We start from the raw sequence: 22157 nt of genomic DNA on the forward strand, positions 1-22157 counted from the left end.
CTCCCTATTCTTTCCAGCCAATGAAAGCCAAAAGGCACCACTCCATCTCCCATGAAGCTTGGTTAGCATTTGGCGAGGAAAAGGTTGACTGAGGATCAAAAAAGTTTTAGTTCTGCAAGACCTGTTTGCTAGATCTTCCCATCTATAGGAAAAACAAATTATTTTAATGTTTACATTCCAATTATGTACCAATATCCTGCAAAATATTATAAGTATTACACATGTTTATCATCTTATTTGGCATATTTGGGCATCAGACCAGCCCTGTTATTGCCTATCAAAAAATAAAGTAAAATCATTTAATTTAAAAAGAGTAACAAATATTGCACTTTTAATCACAGCGTGCCAATATTCCTGATTTTTTTTCAGCTTCTTTTTAGGGAAATTTAATTACTTAAGCTATCTTAATTTTCAAATCGGCTCACCAGAGCAGATGAGCTGCTTGAGAGATGTAAGACTAATTGTTTTCCCCTGGCTTCCCCTCTACAAGTGCCAGGCTGTGATCAGGTGCAGCCAGCCAGCCTCACATCACATGTACACAGAATAGTTCCTTACTGTGGCCCAAAGGGTTCCGCAAATGGCACCACTTGATCCTGGATGCTCTGACTACTAACATTTACGGGCAGTGAAATAACTTCCTAATGAAAATGCCAATGCCATCTCTGGAATTGCTACATCTTGGAATACGGAATACAGGAAAATCAGGAGTGATTCATTCCAACATTAATGTGATATATACTAGGGGTAAACCAGCTGTCAAGGAAAACTAGAAATTGTTTTTAAATGCCCCCTAAGAAATTCCGCTGGGCAATGGACACACACAAAAGAGATGGGGTGCTCTATGGAAGGGGTACGTTGTAATGTCATTCATGCCCCAAGTATTGTGTCACATGTTCTTTAGTAGAGGGAACCCAGATGTATAAAAGTAGAGGTTACAAATAACCTAAATCATTTTAAATCATTAGGGCATAAAAACAAGAAAAAATGCCATATACTTGCTGACAGTATTGCACATTGTAATTCTTAATATCTTCTACACAAAGGGTTGCTGCTGGTAGTAGGGATGAGTGAAATAAGCAGGAAATAGTAATGCCCGGTCGCAGTAATTCCTGTCATCTTAACAGTCATAACAAAAAACTGGATATTGCCGTATTAGCCAGAGAAAATCAATTCCTAAGTGAACATGGCCTACTTTATTGAGTCACATATGCTTAAAATGACAGTCTAATGTCCCTGACACCCCAAATATAGAAGAAGGCATAATAAAGTACTCTGATTATGCAAAATGGATGGCATTTAAAGGGACCACACAAAAGGTGCATATGATGGCTAGAATTTACCTTCTTTAGACTTCTTACTCTATAACGTGCCATCCATCTAGAGAAGAGATCTCCAAGGTCCTGAGAGTTTCTAACTTAACTCAAATTGTATATATTACCATCCTTGTTTACTCAGACTAGCCCTTCTCTGACATTTTGACTTTGTAAGACAGATATTGCTGGAACCCAAAGGGCAAATGAAAAGGCCATAAAACCCTCATTGTTTAGCGCTCCAAGGCCCGACTTGCTAAACATATGTTTGAAATATTAATATCTGTCAAACACAGAATGCTCAAGGCTCTCTGTAACGTCAGACCATCTGTTTGTAATCATACTTTCGCAAGGATACAATTGTTGTGTCATTCCCTTATCCAGCAATTTGTTCATGTGTATGCTCCTTATGTATGTTTTATGTGATCCTTTATGGATAGCTGGTTCTATAATGCCCAAGAAAACCTTTAGCAATTATATTAAAGGGTCTATGTACAAAGCCATCCTTGTGCATGAAGCACCTTTCTGATTTTAGTAAACCAAAGTATATTGATTCAGTAGTTAGTTCTTCCCATATATTATTTATTTGATTATTTAACAGATATTAGCAAACTAAATTATAGAGGAAATATTCATCATACTGAAATCATTGTAGGTTTAGTTGAGTGTTAAAAAAGAACCACTGTGTAGTGGTGTAGACAGTGTTTTAGAAGGAGATGGTGTGTGATTATTTAACAACTTTAACACTGGAGTGAAAAATCAAATGTATGATTGCCAGTATCTATGGAACTTTTACTATATTTAACAAGTGAAGGGTAATGCAACAGCTGATGCTGAATGTATATGTAGAATAGATCACAAGCCCATATGGCCTCAATCTACTCTTTATGTGTCTAGTCAGTAAAGGATACGAGTGCTTAAAATGTGATCAACATATTGAATAGAAAAGCATGCGAGGTGATGAATGTGTGATGGTGGTGGGGTATTTATACAAGTGGCCTGAATATTTTATTCCCAATCCAGGACTGGCTAAGGCATTTGATGGCACTAAAGTGGAATCCATTTTGAAAATGTACCTGTCAACACTGTTAATTCTCCCGTTCCAACTTCTAATATACAAAAGATCTAGGGCAACAGAGATAACTTCACTTCAGATATTGCTCATCACTTTAGACATCTGTAGGGTCTTCACTGTGTCATGCTTTCACAGGTGACATAGGTCTGCATAATTAACTCCATCTTTCAGTGTGAACACAAAAATCTGACAATCATTTTGATGAAGCTTCATACGCTTGGACAAGTACAGATGTGCCTTAGATGGAAATGTGTAAATTGCACAGTGAAAGAATGGGAAAGTGGGTAAGATGTGATAACACTGATTTACACCCACATGTCCTCTTACTTTTCCAAACTTATTAAAGCACATTTAGAAGAACGGCACATTCTAGTCAATGTTTTATAACAGCAAAAATGAGGGTAAAATAGTCTCTTTGCACCATTGGTATGCTACTGTACTTTACTAATCCAGAATATGTCCTGCTTATAATGCGCTGATTTGTACTATGTTCTGTCTTTTAATAAATTCATCAAGAACCAAGTGCTTCTAAAAAACACACAGGTATTTAAAGTAACAAAATTAATAATGTGATGTTTTCTCAAATTACTAAACATATATGTCTCTTCACAAAATGGGATCCAAAGCATACCATCTGTGGTCTCTACCATAAAACATGTATTGGATTGGATACTTCGTAATTTCAAGGCTCATTGTTCCCTTGTAACTGAAGGCAAAATAGATTTTCATAAACGGATAAATCTGTAGGTTTAGTGAACCAGACTGAACAGATCAAATCCATAAGGGTTTTCAAACATCAGAGTGGACAATGCAGAGCCAGTCCTAGATTAAATGCCAGGCAAAATACTCCCTGGTGCCCGCCCCCCTCCCCAACATGGAACTAAAGTGGAAGAGCTTATTGGCCAAAAAAGTGAAGTTTGCCATGCATGTAATAATAAAATATACAATTAAGGATATTAATAACTATTGTTATAATAAATAACAAAGAGATGCTGTATTGTAAATATCAAACAATACCTTTCATGTCTCTCTAGATAAAGTGTAAGATCTAAAATCTAAAATAACATAAGAAAGGGGGCGATGCGGTGACATCCTCCATGATCCTCCAATCGGGGGAGAGGACGTCCTTGCAAGCGCTGCTATATTGCTCTCAGTTGGTGCTTTCGGTGATGTCCTCTTCTCCGATTGGAGAGAACGTCAACGCAGTGCCTCAATTTTGGCGGAAGTTACTGGGTTATGTCCACGGAGATGTGAACAAAGAAAGAAGATTGAAGATAGAATAGAGAACAGAAGGGAGAAGATAGAACATAAAGAAGAAGAAGATGCGGAAGAAGCTGGGAAAGCATTTAGAGAGTGTAAGAGAGAAAGTGTAAGTCAATGTGGACACATGAATGTCGGACAAAAATTCTGAGCTTTTTGCTTTGTTTTAATTGGATTCATGGGGAGTCCGGCCTTGTTTTGGGGGATTTGTACGAATTGCCAAGGTTTCAAAAATTCTGTAAATAAGCAATTTGCATTAATCCGAATGCACAAGTCTTATAACTAAGCTATATCATTAACATAGTAAGATCAAATACTCTCAAAAACAGAGGCTAAGAAGCATTATGATGAGGTTATAACAAAGCAAACTCCCGAAAGAGTCTATTAACTAACACATACTTACCTCTTTAGGAACCTGTGAAAACTCTCCTTGCGCACAGTATGGCAGACACGTGACATTTATATCATGTGGGTAAAAAAGTAATTCATAAAGTCTATGAGAATACTACTTCAGACCAGAGCTAAAAGAATCTTTTTTTGTTTCTGTACTATACTCTGCACAGAAAAAGTTATTAGAGAGCTTTAATGCACATGGCTACTTTAATCACATTTTATTAATTCTCAAAATAATTATACCAATGAAAGGATCATAACTAAAAAATGTATCTATATCTGACATGTATGTGTAATCTTACACGCACATAGAGGGGAAACAGTTCAGGTTTATTATAATTTATTGAATTACATAGCGTCATCATATTCTGCAGCCCTGTAACACATACTTAAATTAGTTAATCATAAAATCACATTTCATTAAATATTTTATGCTTGTTTCTCAAGGCTACTTTGGCTGCTCACATGAGTTTTCCTCTCTTTCCCCTTTTCCCATTTCTTCATATGTTCTCCCTTTCCACCTGCACTTTTTTATGCTCCCTTTTTTTTATGTTCCCCATTCAAATTTTCTGCCATGACAACCAATGTGCAAGAGCTGGTATTAAGGGTGCATATTACCAGCTCTTGCTGCATATAATTCCCTTAAGGATAGTTGAACCAAGGGATGCCTTTTAGAAGTCAATTAACTACATACTGTCATTTGTTAAGGGGGTTACTAATCAAACACAACATGACTTCTAGTCACACAATTTTTACATTTTGATATATAATTTGTATAAAACCACATCACATGCATTCTTGCTGTCAGCCCTCAAGGAACTAAAACACGCAAGATAAAAGGACTTGTCTGTGAGACATGCACAAACTACCAAGTGGATATCTCACAGGCAGATGAGGAAAGCCAAAAAACCCTACATGGATTCATGACTTAGACAAATTATTAAGACTGATGACTTGTAAGCAAAGAGATGGAAGCAATACTTACTAAAATTCTTAGAACAGTGGTCCCAACAGTAGCGTTTTCAAACAAACTGATGTTGTAGAGTGATTGGCTGAAAATGGGGCGGTTATCATTCTCGTTGATAAGGTTAATCTTCATCCTAGAATAACCCACATGGTCCAAGACGCTCTCATTTGCAAACAGCTGTAAGTGTAAGGGAACTCATGTTTTGCATGGATTTTTAAATATTACAAATCTCAAACAATAAACATTTTCTTTTATTTGTCAAAGGTTATATAGGTGGCAGCACAAAGAAACCTCGATTTGCAGGCAAGTTACATCCACATAAAAAACACACATAGTGAAAAGATTAAATCATATGTTAAATGTTTTTGGAATATCAAATGTCACATAGACATTATGCTGGTCTTTCTAGATTGACAAAATAACCATACTGGTTTAAAGAAATACATTTGAAATACATTTCTCTAGCACATAAATAACACCACCTGATTTATTTTAAATACTGGACTTAAAAAGTTAAAACCAACAGGCCTTGACACGCTCTTTAAGATTCAATGATCACAGAAATAAGTTAGACTGTTTAAGTTACAATTCCAAATTTAGGAAATTCAAAAGAAACTTCTCCTCTTACAGTGCACCATGTTTTCTTTTCTTAAGGTCTTTATAATATAATATAATAATAGATTTTAAAAAAACACATATGTTACGCACACCAAGGTTTGGAAATCTGGGATTAACAAAGTAACAAAGAACGAGCCAAGGACCGGAATCCGGAGGTCAGAATAAATGAGGTCAAGCCGAGGTCAAACACTGGAGACTAATCAGAACACGTGAGGAACAGGCACTATGAAGCATGTGCACAGCCATCAGAGGGTCTTCTGAGGGTTTATAAAGCATAGGGAGTGAATAAACACCAAATAGGGGTTTGGGCGCCAAAATATTTAAAAAGTCTGACATCACTTCCTGTTCAGGGATTACGGCAGCCATCGTGTGTGCATGTTTGTAGTCTATAAGTACAGGAACCAGGATTCCCATGACTCGTCACCAGACGGTGGGTGGAGGAAGATGGAGGTCTTCCTCTTGACCATGGTGGCTAGGGTGGCTGCTGGCTAATGAGGGGATCTCTCTCTCCTCCATGGCAGCTGCTGGCTGATGGAGGGGGTTTCCCTCTCCTACATGGTGGCTGCTGTAGCTGCTAACGGAGGGGGGGTCTCCCTCTTCTCCATGGTGCCTGTTGCTAATGCGGGTAGATGACAGTACCCCCCTCAAAAGGGCGACCACCGCCAGGGTGTGTCGGCCTCCATAAGTAGAACTTGTGTATCAAGCACGGTTCATTGAGACATGCTACCGGGACCCAGGAGTGTTCCTCTGGTCCGTGCCCCCTTTAGTGGACAAGGTTCTGTAAACTCCCTTGCTGTCTCCAGGAGTCAAGGATGGCCTGGGCAACTTGCTCCACCTCCTTGAACCGAAACAGTTGTGGAAGTGGGTCACAGAACAGAGCATCCTGTTCTAATTCAGCTTTGACAGATAACCAGGTACAGCGGAGAGTCGTGAGACGTGTATTAAGAGTAGTAAGAGCATGGAATCGAGGATGTGGGTAAGAAGCTGGGAAACGTCTGCGGGCACAGGCCATATAGACATTAAATTGAGTTTTCCCAGTGGACTCCTGTATTGTGGGCAAACTCAGCAAAAGGTAGGAGATCCACCCAGTCGTCCTGATGATCGTTGACAAATAATCACAGGAACCGTTTGAGGTGCTCATTGCTCTCTCAGCTGCTCCATTGGTCTGAGGATGATAAGCTGAGGAGAAAGCAACGTTTATTCCAAGAGCTCTAGTAAACTCTTGCCAGAAACGTTCCTCAGAAACAATCTCTGTGGGCAACCCTTGTAGACACACTACCTCCCAGATGAAGTCCTTGGACAGAACTGCAGCCTTGGAGAGCTTTATCAAAGGTACTATGTGTGCCATTTTGGAGAAATGGTCTACTATCATAAGGATCACAGTATGACCCTTGGAATTGGGCAGATCAACAATGAAATCTATAGCTAGATAAGTCTATGGAGCAGAGGGGTCGAGGAAGAGGTTGTAGCAGACAGGCAGGTGGTCTTCTAGAAGATTTATTGGTGGCACAAACCATACAGGCTTTAATGTACTCAGCGGGATCCTGACTCCAATCTGGTCACCAGAATGTTCGAGAGACAAGATCCTTTGTGCGTGCCACCCCTGGATGTCCTCCAGTCTTGGGACAGGCTTGGGAGTCATGGGACAGGCTTAAAATCTCTGTCCTCAGATCTCTTAGTACATATAGTTTGCCTGGAGATAAGGAAGAGGGAGCCGCAGACAACATAGTTGCAGAGCTGCTACTTCATTGGCGGAAGGGATGATAGATTTCAAGACACAGTTCTTTTTTTACTCAGGTAAAGTGTACATGCGTGAGAGGGCATCTGCCTTGATGTTCTTAGTTCCTGGTGAATAGGTCAGAATGAAAGCAAATCAGGAAAGAAAGAGGGCCCATTTGACCTGGGAAGGATTGAGGCATTTAGTGGATTTCATGTATTTCAAATTCTTATGGTCAAGGATTAGGATTAGCGTGGGAACCTGGGTCTCTTTGTGATAGTACTGCTCCTACTCCAATCTTGGATGCGCCGACATCCAAGATAAAGGGTTGCAGTTGATCAGGGTGTCTGAGTACCAGAGTTGTAACTAATTTCTCCTTTAGACATGTGAAAGCTTGAATCACCTCAGGACTGAGTGTTGGAACCCTCCTTGGTTAGGGCCATGAGAGGTAGAGCAATTTTACAGTAATCCCGAATGAATTTTTGATAGTAATTGGCGAACCCCAGAAAGCATTGTAGTAAGGTACCTGCTAGGACACTTCTAGTGCTGTGGGGACAGTAGGAGACCCAATATGTTTCCAAGCTTTTATTGCACCAAATTAAAGAAACGCACACAAAAAACACTCTTATTTAGGTGTCTTCCCTGACTAACAAAGAACTGGCCAGCTAAGCTGGTTCCCAGTATGAAATAAAACAGAAATAGACTTTTAACAGATTCTCAAAGGTCGTCTCTCTTACCAGCCCACTTTGTAGCACAGGTACACCTCCTGTTCCTTCCAAGATATAGACAAAATACAGTGGGCTGTCAGAGAGAGAGGGTGTTTCCTCCACTCTGCATTTTATCTCACAGTGCAGATTTAAACCTGGGGCACCTGTGTTAATGGGACAAGCAGTTAACCGATTAGTCAACGGGATAAACTGCTCTTTCCAATCTCCTGCTTACATAAAAGCCATCTTTCACCCTGCCACAGCATGAAGGGATTTCAGCCCTACCAGTTGAGTAGTCTTTGATCCTTTGTACCTTAGTCAGGTCCATTTCGAATATAATTCTCCATGGCACGTGTCTCTGGAATGGGTAACGGCCTCTGGGAGGAATAGTTCCCAGTAATAAGTCAATGGAACAACCATACGGTCTGTGAGGTGGTAGCTTCTCTGCCTCCCTCTTGTTCAAAACATCGTCAAACTGTTTGTACGGTTCAGGCAAGAGAGTTAGAGGCCTAGGACTTGTAGCCAAGGAGGTGAGACGGACGTGGCAATGCTGGGCACATACTTTATCCCAAGCCTTTATTTGTCCGGACCTCTAGTCTATGGTGGGGTTGTAAGACTGTAACCACAGAAACACTAGGATAAGGGACATCGTGGGTGAAGGGGTAACGTCGCATGATAGTTGTTTCTCATATAATAGTCCAACAGACAGTGTAAGTTATGACGTAGTATGAGTCACTCTGGCAGGTCAGAGAGGTCTCCCATCAATGGCCTCTACAGTCAGAGGAACCGCTCTGGTAGTAATGCCTGCTTGTTGGCAAAAGATAGAGTCTATGAAATTACCCACTGCTCTGGAATCTAGAAAGGCCTCAGTAGTAATGTGTACATGTTGAAAAGAGAGGAGGATGCAGTGGTTCTTTTACCAGGAAGAACAAAGACAGATCAGAGATCTACCACAAATTTCGGAGTAGGAATGATAACAGGAGTGGCTCTCTGCCAGAGTTAAGAGGCCTAAGTCAAGGCCTTATCTGTGAGATGTAATATGACATATCCCACCATGGCCTGATCAGTAGGGAATGCATAGGGAGACAGTTTGAAATTAATCTCCCTCTCTTCCATTGTGTTCTGACTGATGGAGGGGAGTCATCCTCTGTTCCTCGAGGATGGCTACTGCTGGCTGGCAGAGGAGGTCTCCATCTCCTCCGTGGTGGCTGCTATTGCCTTTGGAATTTTGCTGATAGAACGTAAGAACCTTCCAGTCTGACCAATTTTTCAGCTTTAAGACTCAAACCTTAATCAGTCTTTGGTCTCAACTGCTTTCAGGAATCCCTTCAGGATACCGATGCCTAACTCATAAATGTTTCATTTTCCTACTACTACTTTAGCTAGGAGGCTGTTCCATTTATCAAGCACCCTCTTAGTAAAGTAACATCTGTATGGTGAAAGCTGAACGTAACTCACACATCTTGACTTGAATATTTTAAATGTTGCATAAAAGTACTTCTTAACCCTTTAACCCTAAGTTGTATGATCTCCTTAATTCTTCCAACCAAGTGACCAATCAGCACTTTTGATGATGTCATTCATTTATTTATGCGTTTATAGTGAGCCCATTTGTTTAGTGCTTACACTGCCTTTAAGTATATAATATAGTGTGCTATATTAACAAATGCTTCACGTTTTTACATTATGAATTTCTTCTTTTTAAGCATGGGATGTGAAGCCAACATCCTCTCTCTCTACAAATGTACATACTATTGAGCAGAAAGTGCCCTAAAGTCTGCCTTAGCAAGAAGAAACATTTTAAATCTTTATTTTTTATACTTGTTTGAAATATAGACTTATACTTAGCTCTCCTTATTCCACATACTATACCCTTAACCAGATGCCTAAAAACCCAGACTGGTAGGTAATACATTGTGATGTATTAGGATTCCATTCCTATATGTACAAAAAAGCATCAAAACCAGTACTTTTTCAGATCCGAATTCCTTTGAATTTAATGTTCGTGATGATTTCAATACAGATTGGAAAGATCAATCCCACTCTGTATCACTATTTAAAGCAAAAACATATTTATAATTTATCTAATAATTGGCCTTTTCTGAGCCCAAATAGCATTTGTCACTCCCCAATGTCTAAGCTGAAACCAATAATTCAGCACCACTTCTAACAGAACACATAACGCCACAGAGAAGAAAAAAAAAAACAGGTAGTACAGGTTTACTTTGCCATCAGTGTGCATAAAAACAGGACTAAAATAGAGCAGGCGATGGAGAAAATTCCAGCAGAGTAATTCTAAGTCAGAGGATTTATGACTAGAGAATATAAGTCACTAAAAAATATAGCCCAAGCAGATTGCAGGTAATGGTGCTGTTGGTTGAGAGGACAGTTTATGTTCTATAAAAGTTTTATCATCCTCTCATTCAGACAGCAAACACGACCCAAGTAACCTATTAATTGCCGTATACCATGAGCATTATCATGCGCTAAAGAAACTAAAAACCTCGGAAGAACATGGAAGAACATGGAAACTCCTATTAATATTCACAATTATCTAAGCTTGCTATAGTTTTTTTTACTTAATATTAGTTCAAAACTGTTAGGATTCAGTTTCCATCTCTATTATATCTCATGTATTAAATTGCTAAACTTCTTTAGTAAGCTTTATAGAAAACTAGAATGGTTTTTTTTCAGAGCAGCATAGAAAGTAATACTTCAGGGAAGAGGGAGATTTATCGTCTCTACGCGTTTCGCCAGTGGTTCGCTGGCTTCTTCAGGAGGAAAAAAACAAGTAGCTCTGTCTATGCAGTCAAAAGGATCAATGAATATGTTTTGTATCCGTATCTTGATTAAATATTGGTCTTCTTCCGGGTTTCGGCCGTCTCGTGACATCCCGCATCCAATCTAATTCACTTCAACAGTGGACTTGGGTTTGCACTGTGTTTTTGCACACTATTCATATATAGTTGTGCCTTGCTGAACTTTAAGTGTATCCAGATCTCCCTCTTCCCTGAATTGTGAAGATACTGCACCATTTGTGGTCTGTTTGTTCTTATAGATTTTACAAGATATTAAACCCTGCAAATCCTACTGAACCTGATGAGCCTTTTCTATTCAACCAGTTTGTGAGTGCAACTTACACCCCCTCTTTTTTATTTTTTTGTGTTTACTTGCTACACTATTAGTGTTGTTTTTGTTTCTCTCCATATATATGCGCTCCATGGTTATCGTGTCGTGTCTTTGAGCACCTGAGGAAGAGTGTTTTCTGGAAGCTGGTATCTTGGAGAGTATTCTTTTATTAGTATTATTTTGTTCACACGTGGATTTTGGATTTATCCCTGTTTTACCTATATCTAGAAAGTAATACTTACAGAAAATTCATAACGCGGTATGGTCTCAAAATCCAGTGGAATAGCCACACGAACTCGGATGTCTGCTTTTCCTTGGACAGAGGTCGGAGAGATAATAAAATGGTTGGAGTTGTTTCCCACCAAGTAAACCTCAAAGGCGCTGTTTACACCCTGCCAAAAAACAAAGACAAATCAGAAGATTCATGGAACATATGTCCCTATCATACATACAGATAATGAGTTATTCCTGAACCAAACAGGTTAAAGTTGTGCTGCGGAACCAAAAACATCTCTACAAAGACACATTTCCATTGTTGAACCAATTGGCAAGATTCCACTATATACTCTATATATAGTATTTGTAGGAAAACACGACACTGCCAATTAAACTGTTTACCTGTTCATTAGATATGCAAACTTTCTGCACCCTGACAGCACACAAAAATAAAAATCATATGCCATATCTTTCAAACACCTAATTTACAGCTCCAGAACTGACATATCTGTGGATGACAGCAATCTCATTCTCAAGCAATAACATGTATTGACAGTTGTGTTGCACATACTATAAGTATAATATATGTATATAGCACAGAAATTAGTTTATTGATTTCCATGTAAAAACCTTGTGTCTTAGACATCTCCGTATCAGGATAAGCATATTTTGCTTGTAATTAAAAATGAAATAGTTGATGCAGCGCACACAATATAGATATACTGCATATATTTTATTATAAACACATTTAAACAACTAAAATTCTAGCACTCCTGGATAAAAAGAACAATCAAAACCCAGCTGTGACCACGATCTGAAACAAAGAAAAATCATGTGGCTCAGTGTGGAATATAACCACAATGGCATACCTCCAACATTTCAGGGCATCTTTGTTTGGAGTTGCATGAAGGTGGGAATGAGCATTCGGGACTGCCCACGTACCTTACTCAAAAAGCCATGTAGGAGTTGAGTTGGAGGTCTAATGGTCTATGGTACAACAGCTTCCTGGGCTGGTCAGAGGTGATCAAAGGATCTCCCCAACTGCCCCACGATCCCCACTGTTCCACTTTTCAGTTCAGTAAGACAGCAGGACAGTGCCTAAAGACCTGAACTACTATATGAAAAAATGAGATGCCTGGGGGGGGGGGTATGCACTAGGCCATATTTGTAGAGAGCAATCCTGGGAAAAAGTGCTCAGTCTGGAGGACAAAAATTGATGTTAATATATATTGCTCCAAACTGAACTGTTTGCACCAAAATTGGTAATACAGAAATATGGGCTACTGAATTTAAGGAATATTTGCTAAAAATGCTGTAAAAAATATAAACGTAATCCCCAAACCAAGGAAAGTATAGTTAGACTGTAAGCATGCCAAAGGTCTTTTGCCAGTATATTAAAGCTTTACTTTTAATACATCCTTTACCTATTTTAGGGCACTTTTTGTGGGTGTACATATTATTTGTTGGTAGAAAATAACATGCTCTGTATATCAAGTTTTCCTGTAACTTTACTTCTAAATTAAGTGTACATGTTAGACAGAAGTGTGTAACATACTATGCTACTTATAGCATATATATGAATATATTTTGGTGAGATTTGACAGAGTCTCTGGGTAGAAGTCCCACTTCCCCAGCTCAGTTTCGTCAGAGGAGGCAGAAAAGAGGTACTGACCATACACACTCCATACCCACTTCCTGCCCAAGTTCTTCATACCAAAAGCTCGCTGGAACTAGTTCTACCCTTTCAAGGAGCCATTCTTCCAAAAGATGTAAAGTTCTGGGTAGTCTGCCTTGAGAAGTTTGCAGGTATGCAAATATGGGTGGCTGGGAAGACAGATAGGTAGATGGACTTAAATATCTAAAGGTCTTACAGAAGATGGTAAGAGCAAAATTATTTCCAGAACACAACTTCTAAAACAATGTCTACGGCCAAAGACTGTTAAGATCCCAACAACAAAGGATCACAAATACAAGTTAGAACAGGAAAGATGTTTGGAGGTCAGCATCTCCCAAAAGTCTCTTCTAAACAATACAAATATCTTTAAGACAGCTTTTTGAAAACCAAAACAGCAAGCCTGAAACTTACGACTGCCAGAAAACCTTTGGACCGGCACAGTTTGTTCCAATGGATTTAAACACACTGTACCTGCTAATATAACGGCAGGTTTTCCAATTTTCCCCCAGAACACACTTCTTTGAGGAGGATTGGTCAATTAAATGCCCGAGGAAGCGCTAATGGCTAAGAGTACCTGAGCATGACAGCAGGGAACAGGTGAGGAGGTCTGGATTTACTCTCAGCTATTCCATTTCACTTTACAGAAATGTACAAATACAGTTAATTCATTTCATGAACAGCTTTCACAAAAAACAAATGCTACCTTGGGGAAAGGTGTCTCTTGAAACACCTTTGACCTATAAAGGTGTGTCTAGATCATACATAGACACCATCATGGAAAAAGACACAATATATTTTTACTTTTAAATGTTTCTAAGCAGAATACATTTCTAAATGATGTCCACCCATCAAAAACATACCATTTTATACAAGATGACAAGTATCTACCCTAGTAAAAGGGTCATCTAACACTACTTACCATGTTAACAAAATTGTAATCATATCATTAGAAACTAATGCACATGTAAACACATCCACAGTAAACTAAGGCAGTTTGTTATTTAAAACTGACTCCAAATTCACAAACCTGGATCATATAAATATCAATTTATTGTTATAGTATAATATAGAATCTAAATATACACATAAACTGTAACATCACCTAACCTTTGTGGACTTGATGCATTGGGCTTTTAAACAATATAAGAAACACCTGGATTTTGAGCTGCCCCAAATCTGTGCCATTTAGTCCTACTTTAGTAGCTTTATAAAATAATTAAACTTATAAGGGAAACGCTAAGACAAAGACAAAGAGAGCATGGCGCTCAGTGAGATAACAAAACTGAAGAAACATTCTGCATGTGGAGTCCATGATCCATGATGTTGCCATCATTTAGTGGCACAACAAGTAAAGAAGAAGGACCTGCTTAGATTACATATAATTTTGAATGGAATGTTTTTGGAAACTGCTCGACCTGAATTTAAAAAAAACGGTGGACACCTTAACCACTTTTTAAGAGTTGACTGGCTGTATTCCATTTTACACACTTAAAAGACTTCACTGTTTGGGGATCTGATATCACCAGGGGGCAGACAAGATCTGGATCTAGATCAGTTGGACTACAGCAAAAGGCTGTGTGTTAAAAACACAGCATTGCTTAGACCTGATTCAAAATATGTTTAACACATCTGGCTATTGTTAAGCATTTTGATTTTTACATTTTAATAATACAAAATATTCCTCGTTTTGTGACTGACAACACTATCATTATTAATTTTTTTTATTTTTTTTGCCATAAGCTTCCACAGACTCATAAAAGAACAACAATATAGTAAGCATTATTTTCACGTGAAATGTGTCATAGGGTTGTGAGCTGATTGCATTTCCCTTGTATATAACTACTGGTCATATGAAAAGCACCCTGTAATATATCAGTAATATGGCTTCCAATATTAACACCAAAGAACCTTTGGCAATACTGAACAATTTAGCTGGCCCTTTTCTAATGCTAGAATCAGCATCATATCTCAAAATATGAAAACACAGAATTTCACAGGATTTAAGAACCATTAAGCCCATCCAAGTTTACCAATTTCTTCCTGTTTTAAAGACTCAGACCATAATCACTACTCGGTCGCACCTTAGATTAAGGAGACCTACTGCATGCCCCATATGCTATGCATGTTTAAATCCCCTTACTGTATTAATCTCTAGAACGTATATAGGGAGACAATTCCTTAAAAATGATGCCGCAAAATTCCAAATTCTTTGGGGGGTTTCATGGTGGCGATCATTTTACAGATTTAAGTTGTGTTGGAATCTCTCTACATTTCTCACGTTAAACATTTAATAAACTGTAATACAAAACACTGCCACATACCTACACATTTATCAAGCATTTAGACAATATATTCTGGTGATACGTGAACATGTTTGCTTTTTGTTTTAAGAAAAAAAAAAAAAAAAAAAAAAAAAAAAACTTGTTTACATGTAAGCCTAGAATATGTTAGCACCCAGAATTCTACTAATAACGCTAATGACTGCAATTCTTCTCACTTTTAATTTTGGCCCGGAGGAACATTTACATCCCAAACCATCTTTTATTTATTTACTGATCTCCCGCTGGTTTTATCCCAGCTCACAGAGATTGAACTGCTTAGGCTCCCTGCTGAAAATCTGAAAACGATTCCCTTATTTCAAAGTTTATCTGCCGCCCACAAAAAGAGCAAGGTTTGATGGGATTAGTATTTACTACTCATTCATCTTATCCCACCCTTTAGCACTGCATTGCCAGTTCTCTTTTTTTTATGCCTGAACAAGGAGGTCTAAGTCTCTGAGAAATTTGGGGATTGTTAAGCAGATAACATTTTACTTTAAGCTTCAAGAGCAAAGACGTTTTTATAAAGATTTTCATAAAATCCTTCAGGCCATCATTGTCAATTTATAATTTATATCACTATGCGAAATCCTATAACATGTCATGGGTGTTGCAAGGTAGAAAGTGATTTCAATGGGGACACAGTACAGCTGAACACGTGTTCATCATCTCAAGGAAGCTACAGATGCAGTTTCTTCGCTATAGCAAATTACCCTGTCAAGCTTACAGTCCAGCATTTGCAGTAAATAAATACCAAAAGGTCTAGTTACCACTTTGGCAAATCTTACTATAATTGTTGACTCTGCCCCACAGGACTGGACAAACAACAGTATTGTTTGCCTCTCATATACAGAGATAATTGTTCTTTTGGGGCTTATAATAGTTTTTTTCGGGACAAAAATGAAAAAATTACTTAAGTTTGTAATGTGCGTTACATCATAATTGATTGAGGACATAATTAATTGAGGACATAACTTCATCATGGTTTAATGGCTGCTGTACCATAGAAGCTTCATATGTCAATTATACCAATCTAGCTTTGTATGTATTGTTTAAAAGAGGAAAATTCAATTTTAATCAATGAGCAGATTTTTTAAACCAGAAAGAAACCAAAGCAATAAACCTTTATTCTGATTTTCCTACTTCAATCCCCTTATTTAATGTCACCATAGCCCATGCCACAGATGCATGTCCTTAAACTTCCATCCGAAGACCTGACTAACCAGAGGGTTAATGCTTATGGAGGTGGGGGGTAGGTAAATCTTAAAAAAAGAGAAGATGCACCAGGTCTGGGTGAAATATCTCCAGGTTATAAGATCTAGCAACTAAACCCTTACTGTGATCAGCAGAGCTTTACTACCCCGACACTCACCGACAAAAACAAATAAAAAAACACTATACGATACATGCAGTACAAGGCTTCCTCCCTACCATCCCTTAGCAAAACCACCGAATATTTCTAAACCTAGGTAGATACAACCAAATGATTCCTATCCTGCAAAACACTGCTTATCAACAAAATATGTACTGCAAAAATAATTCACGTTGGAGGTGAAGCGACAACAACTATAGCAAAATGACTTCATACAGAAAATCCATGTTTACATTCCACCTAATGGCTACTTTAAACTTTATAAAAATCCATTTAGTGTCCTTAAAAAGACAGGTTCTCATTTATTCGAGTGACTCTGTTTGTGCATGTTTATATGTGCTTATTTTGTGTTTTGTCTGATAAGCCCAAGTGACTTTAATCTATTGTACAATGTGACAGAAAATCAAACCAGATAGACTTGTGGCCCTTTTTATCACTCCCTGTTCCGCTCAGCTACCTTTTAATTAGTGGGCCGATCAAATATCTGTACGAGTAGAATGCCGTGCCTCTGCACTTATGCTGCCAATGAAGACATTATACACAAAAAAGATGTCATTAGGGCTGAGATCTAAAGACAAGTAAGAGAAAATGGCACTTTTATGACAGAGGGCTTACAAAGGAAGAACGCAGCAGGATGTTTTTACCTACAATTTCAGTAATTCACCTGTGTGCGGAACTTAATTTTGCTACTGCTCGCAGGCTACTTTACTCTACTGATGGGGCGTGAGTGAAATTTTTATTAGATTACATTCTCACTGAGCTTATTTTACAGACGCATGAAAGTGATACACAAAATAATGTATTAATACAATAGGAAACAACTTTTAAGGATCTTTAACCCCTTAATGACAAAGCACGTACATGTACGGGCTCAAAATGCATCGTTTTCAATGGGTTTAGGGACCGCCCATTGTCCTTAAGGGGTTAATGTTGTCGGGGGCAAAAAGTCCGTGTTAGCCATGGAACAGAGCTGCTGTTCCATTTGCAGTGTTCCCAATGCCCCTCTAAAATGTTGTAATAACTGGGCAATCACCATACAGTATGGGGACTATGGCCATCCTGTCATATATACGGTAGAAGTGAGTTAACCCTAGTATGTCTAATTGGTTTTCACCAAACTCTTTTTTGGTGAAGTTTACTTATCATAAAAACGCCCGTCAAGGTAATTTAGCATTCTGCACTGAACAACATTGAATGCGTCTTGGATCTAGAAAGTAAGCTTGAATACCAAAAAATGTACTGAAAGCGTAACAGTATTTTCTGAGGTCTTAAAGAAAAAATATACTGATATATTGATATCTTTCAACAGGGATTTTTTTTCCTTTCTTACAAATGTATAGTGTGAAGGCATTAAAGCAGAATACGCCACTCAAAAGGTGCACAGTGTTGACAGATACACAGCTGGACAGCACACCTTTTTTCTTTTAACGATCTTTTGCTATCTGTACTTTTTTTGCTTGTTGTCTCTGTGTCTTGATTCTTCTCGCTGTATTTTACATTTTCCTAGGAGTTATCTCCTCAATTCCATTTATGCTGGTATAGACAGGATCAATCTGAGAGTGACTAACCTCGGCTTATCTCTGCTTCGTGTGATTGATTTTTTTTCTCTTTATGGGCAATTTGCCGATGCATTCCATGTATTGCAAATTTTTTTCACGCCACCCTCCTCCCCACTGATATAAAATTATAATGCAGTTCAATGTGTCTCTGTGACATCTCTCTGAATGCTTTACTAACTGGTGTATGATGCAAGGTTTTGTGCTATTAGAAGCAATGATATACTGTTATGAGATATACAAATTGCAGAATGCAATATAATGAAATCACTGTTATTATTTTAACAAACAAACGTAGCATATCAGAGTGTAAATATGAAAATTACTATTAAGGTTCAGTGAGATGAATTGCCATAACTAGCAAAAGAAATCCTCAATTTTATCCCATTTGGATTCCCCATTTCTTGAGAGGTCATAATATTCGGGTGGGGAATCCCAACAAAGTGTTTGACATTCTAATTCACTTTAAGAGATTGTATTTTCGAGAGGGTAGGGCATAGTAACAACCCTCTAGTGTTTGTTTTGCCTGTGTTTGACCTTTTTTGTGTAAATGTGATATTAATTCTGTTGTTTTTAAATATCTGAGATAATGACTCCAGACAGAGCAATTCCACACAATATAGGAACATAAACATCTTTGTATTACCAGATGTCTAGATGTGACATGACATGGGCTTACATCAAGAGGGAGAAGCACCTAAGACTGCCTTAATCCACAGAAGAACTGTGGTTGGTTCTTCAAGATGGCATTAACCTCTTCAATACCAGGGGTTTTTGGTACCTCAAGTCCTGGAGGAATTTTGCCATTTTTGCGGTTCAGCGATTATTCTCTTTTCCAGTGAATAGTGTACCCATGTAAACTATATAGGAGAGATAGAGCTTTCTTTTGATAGACCCTAACCAACATCATTAATAGAAAGTGACGGCAGATAAGAGCCAGAAGGCCCATCCAGTCTGCCCAACCTCTGAGTACTCTCCTTTAGTACTTGCCCTTATCCTATATCTAGCTTGGCATTATGCCTATCCCATGCTTGCTTAAATTACTTTACTGTATTAACATCTACCACTTCCACTGGGAGGCTATTCCATGCGTCCACTACCCTTTCCGTAAAGTAATATTTTCTGATGTTACCATTAAACCTTTGCCCCTCTAGTTTATGCTTGTGTCCTCTTGTTGCGGTTTTATTTCTTCTTTTAAATAAACTTTCTTCCTTTACTTTGTTGATTCCCTTTAAGTATTTAAATGTTTCTATCATATCCCCCCTGTCCCGTCTTTTTTCCAGGCTATATAGGTTAAGATCCTTTAACCTGTCCTGGTAAGGTTTATTTTGTAATCCATAAACCATTTTAGTAGCCCTTCTCTGCACTTTCTCCAACATATCTATATCCTTCTGGAGATATGGTCTCCAGTACTGTACACAATACTCCAAGTGAGGTCTCACCAGTGATCTGTACAGCGGCATGAGCACTTCCCTCTTCCTACTGCTAATACCTCTCCCTATACAACCAAGCATTCTGCTAGCATTACCTGCTGCTCTACTGCATTGTCTACCTACCTTTAAATCCTCAGAAATAATTACCCCTAAATCCCTTTCCTCACACGTTGAGGTTAGGACAGTACCAAATATTCTATACTCTGCCCTTGGGTTTTTATGCCCCAGGTGCATTACTTTGCATTTATCCACGTTAAATGCCAATTGCCACAGCTCTGACCATTTTTCCAGCTTACCTAGATCGTTTGCCATTTGGCTTCTTCCTCCAGGAACATCAACCCTGTTGCAAATTTTTGTGTCGTCGGCAAATAAACATACCTTTCCATCAACACCATATGCAATATCACTAATGAAAATATTAAAGAGAATGGGTCCAAGTACAGATCCCTGAGGAATCCCACTGGTAACAAGACCTTGTTCTGAATATACGCCATTGACTACAACCCTCTGTTTTCTGTCATTAATATATCTCTTTTATCTGGCATATTCCTATCCTCATTTAAACATGCTATCATATCTTCCATTCTAAAGAAATCTTCCCATGATCCCACAACTCCATCACACTACCGTCCACTTTCCCTCTTCCTCTTGGCATCCAAACTGCTGAAATGATAAACGTATAATCAAATAACTAAGTTTCTTTCTACACAATCTCTCCTTGACCCTCTACAATCGTATTCAGTCCACAGCATTCCATGGAGACCGCATTCACTAAAATTATTAACTCACTAAAATTAACCACCTACTAAGCTAAAACAAAAGGCCACTTCTTACTACTTATACTCCTGGACCTCTATGCAGCCTTCAAGATAGTTGACCACCCCCTCCTTTTACAAACCCTTCATTCCCATGGTGTCCCCACTGCGGGGGATATGGATCTTAGTCTTATAGTCAGACCTCTATTTGAATATAAGACGAGGAGTATTTTTCAGAGCATTTGCATATACACACACACAGACATATTTATCTTCGCTGAGAACAGTTATTTCCTTTTGATAATTGAATTGTTACTTACATACTACGTTTGATTGTTCTCGATTTACTGACCATGACTGGATTTAGTCAGTTCCACTGATGTACTGTACTACCATTTTTTCTTCTTTGGAACTTGGTTTAAGTAAGCTTGATGTATGATTCAGCAAATTTAATTAAATGTGTTGAAGGTCCTAATCTGTTTTAATGGTAGAATGAGTATCAGCAGCTTGTACTGAACAGGCATTTTCATGTTCCTAAAGTGTTTCTAGTGGCAGAAGCACCCCTGAGATTATTAACTACACTTCAAAATCAGCTTTAGAGTTTTCAATTTTCAATGTGCTGCATTTTACAGACAATAAACTGACAATCTTAAATGCTGTTGTTAACTCAGCCACTTGTGTGAAGTTGATAAGCACAAAAGCATCTGGAATTACAAAAGGTGTCTGTCACTTATATGTGTTCACATTTTCTGGAATCTATGTAGTCTCCTACTTACAGAGCTTTTGGTCTTATAAACTCCATTTGTTGACAGTGTCACTTAGAGCGTTGAGGATGTGTAACGCAATACATTCATTGTTCAATTAACTTTGCAAAAATATTAGAACTAGCTATAATAGCACAAGAGGACGATTAGTGGGTTATTGTACTTGCAAACACTAGTAGTAGACAAAGGTAGGACCTACCAGTTTGCCCCCCCTAAGAACCTTCAGTGAAAGTTAGTGTTTTAAGCATCTGCATATGGTTAGTGATGTTAGTGATGTTAGAATACATTTTTGCAAGACTAACCATAGACAATAGGAGCTTTTGCTGAAAAAAAGTAGATATCCCTTGTCTTGTTTTAATGTGGTAATGAGTTCAGAACCAGTGGTTTGCTGTACTCAGCAAATGGGACACAGTAATCCTCTGGCACTCGCTGCAATAAAAACATGATCATGTGATTATGTATCATGTAATCCTATTGGGTGACCACAAAAACGTCCTCAGAATTAGTTCTAGTCAAGATTATTAAACGAATGCTCCAATCATCTGAAGGCAAAGCTGCACTGATATCTATTAATGTGAAAACCACCGTAATTTGCTTGTACATGGGTGCTATATGATGCACATATAGAAAAAAAACAATGCTGTGTGAGTGTATTAAAAAACATTCAACCCATACCTCATCTTTATCGTGCACTTGGATATACAGAGGTAGTGCAAATCCAACCTGTGCCAGCTCAGGTATACTGACACTATACTCTGAGCTATTAAACTGTGGGGCATTATCATTGATGTCAATCACCAAGATGTTGAATGTTGTAGTCACAGTGGCATCGGATGGGCTACGATCATCCAGCAGCTCAGTTCCCTAAAATAAAAATACACAGACAAATAGT

The 22157-nt window shown here is 38.4% G+C and overlaps 1 protein-coding gene across 1 annotated transcript in view; it reads right to left on the reverse strand.

The window, feature by feature from the left end:
* The window catches only part of CDH23 (cadherin related 23), a 357384-nt gene that overhangs the window by 176502 nt on the left and 158725 nt on the right, over window positions 1–22157 (reverse strand). Inside the window, exons 10-12 of the mRNA XM_053451249.1 lie at window positions 21941–22129; window positions 11419–11568; window positions 5024–5182 (exon numbers count right to left, since the gene is read on the reverse strand). Coding sequence (XP_053307224.1) covers window positions 5024–5182; window positions 11419–11568; window positions 21941–22129 — 498 coding nt within the window. The remainder of the gene's footprint in view (window positions 1–5023; window positions 5183–11418; window positions 11569–21940; window positions 22130–22157) is intronic.

Source organism: Spea bombifrons, chromosome 11, assembly GCF_027358695.1.
Source record: "Spea bombifrons isolate aSpeBom1 chromosome 11, aSpeBom1.2.pri, whole genome shotgun sequence".
Taxonomy (NCBI): domain Eukaryota; kingdom Metazoa; phylum Chordata; class Amphibia; order Anura; family Pelobatidae; genus Spea; species Spea bombifrons.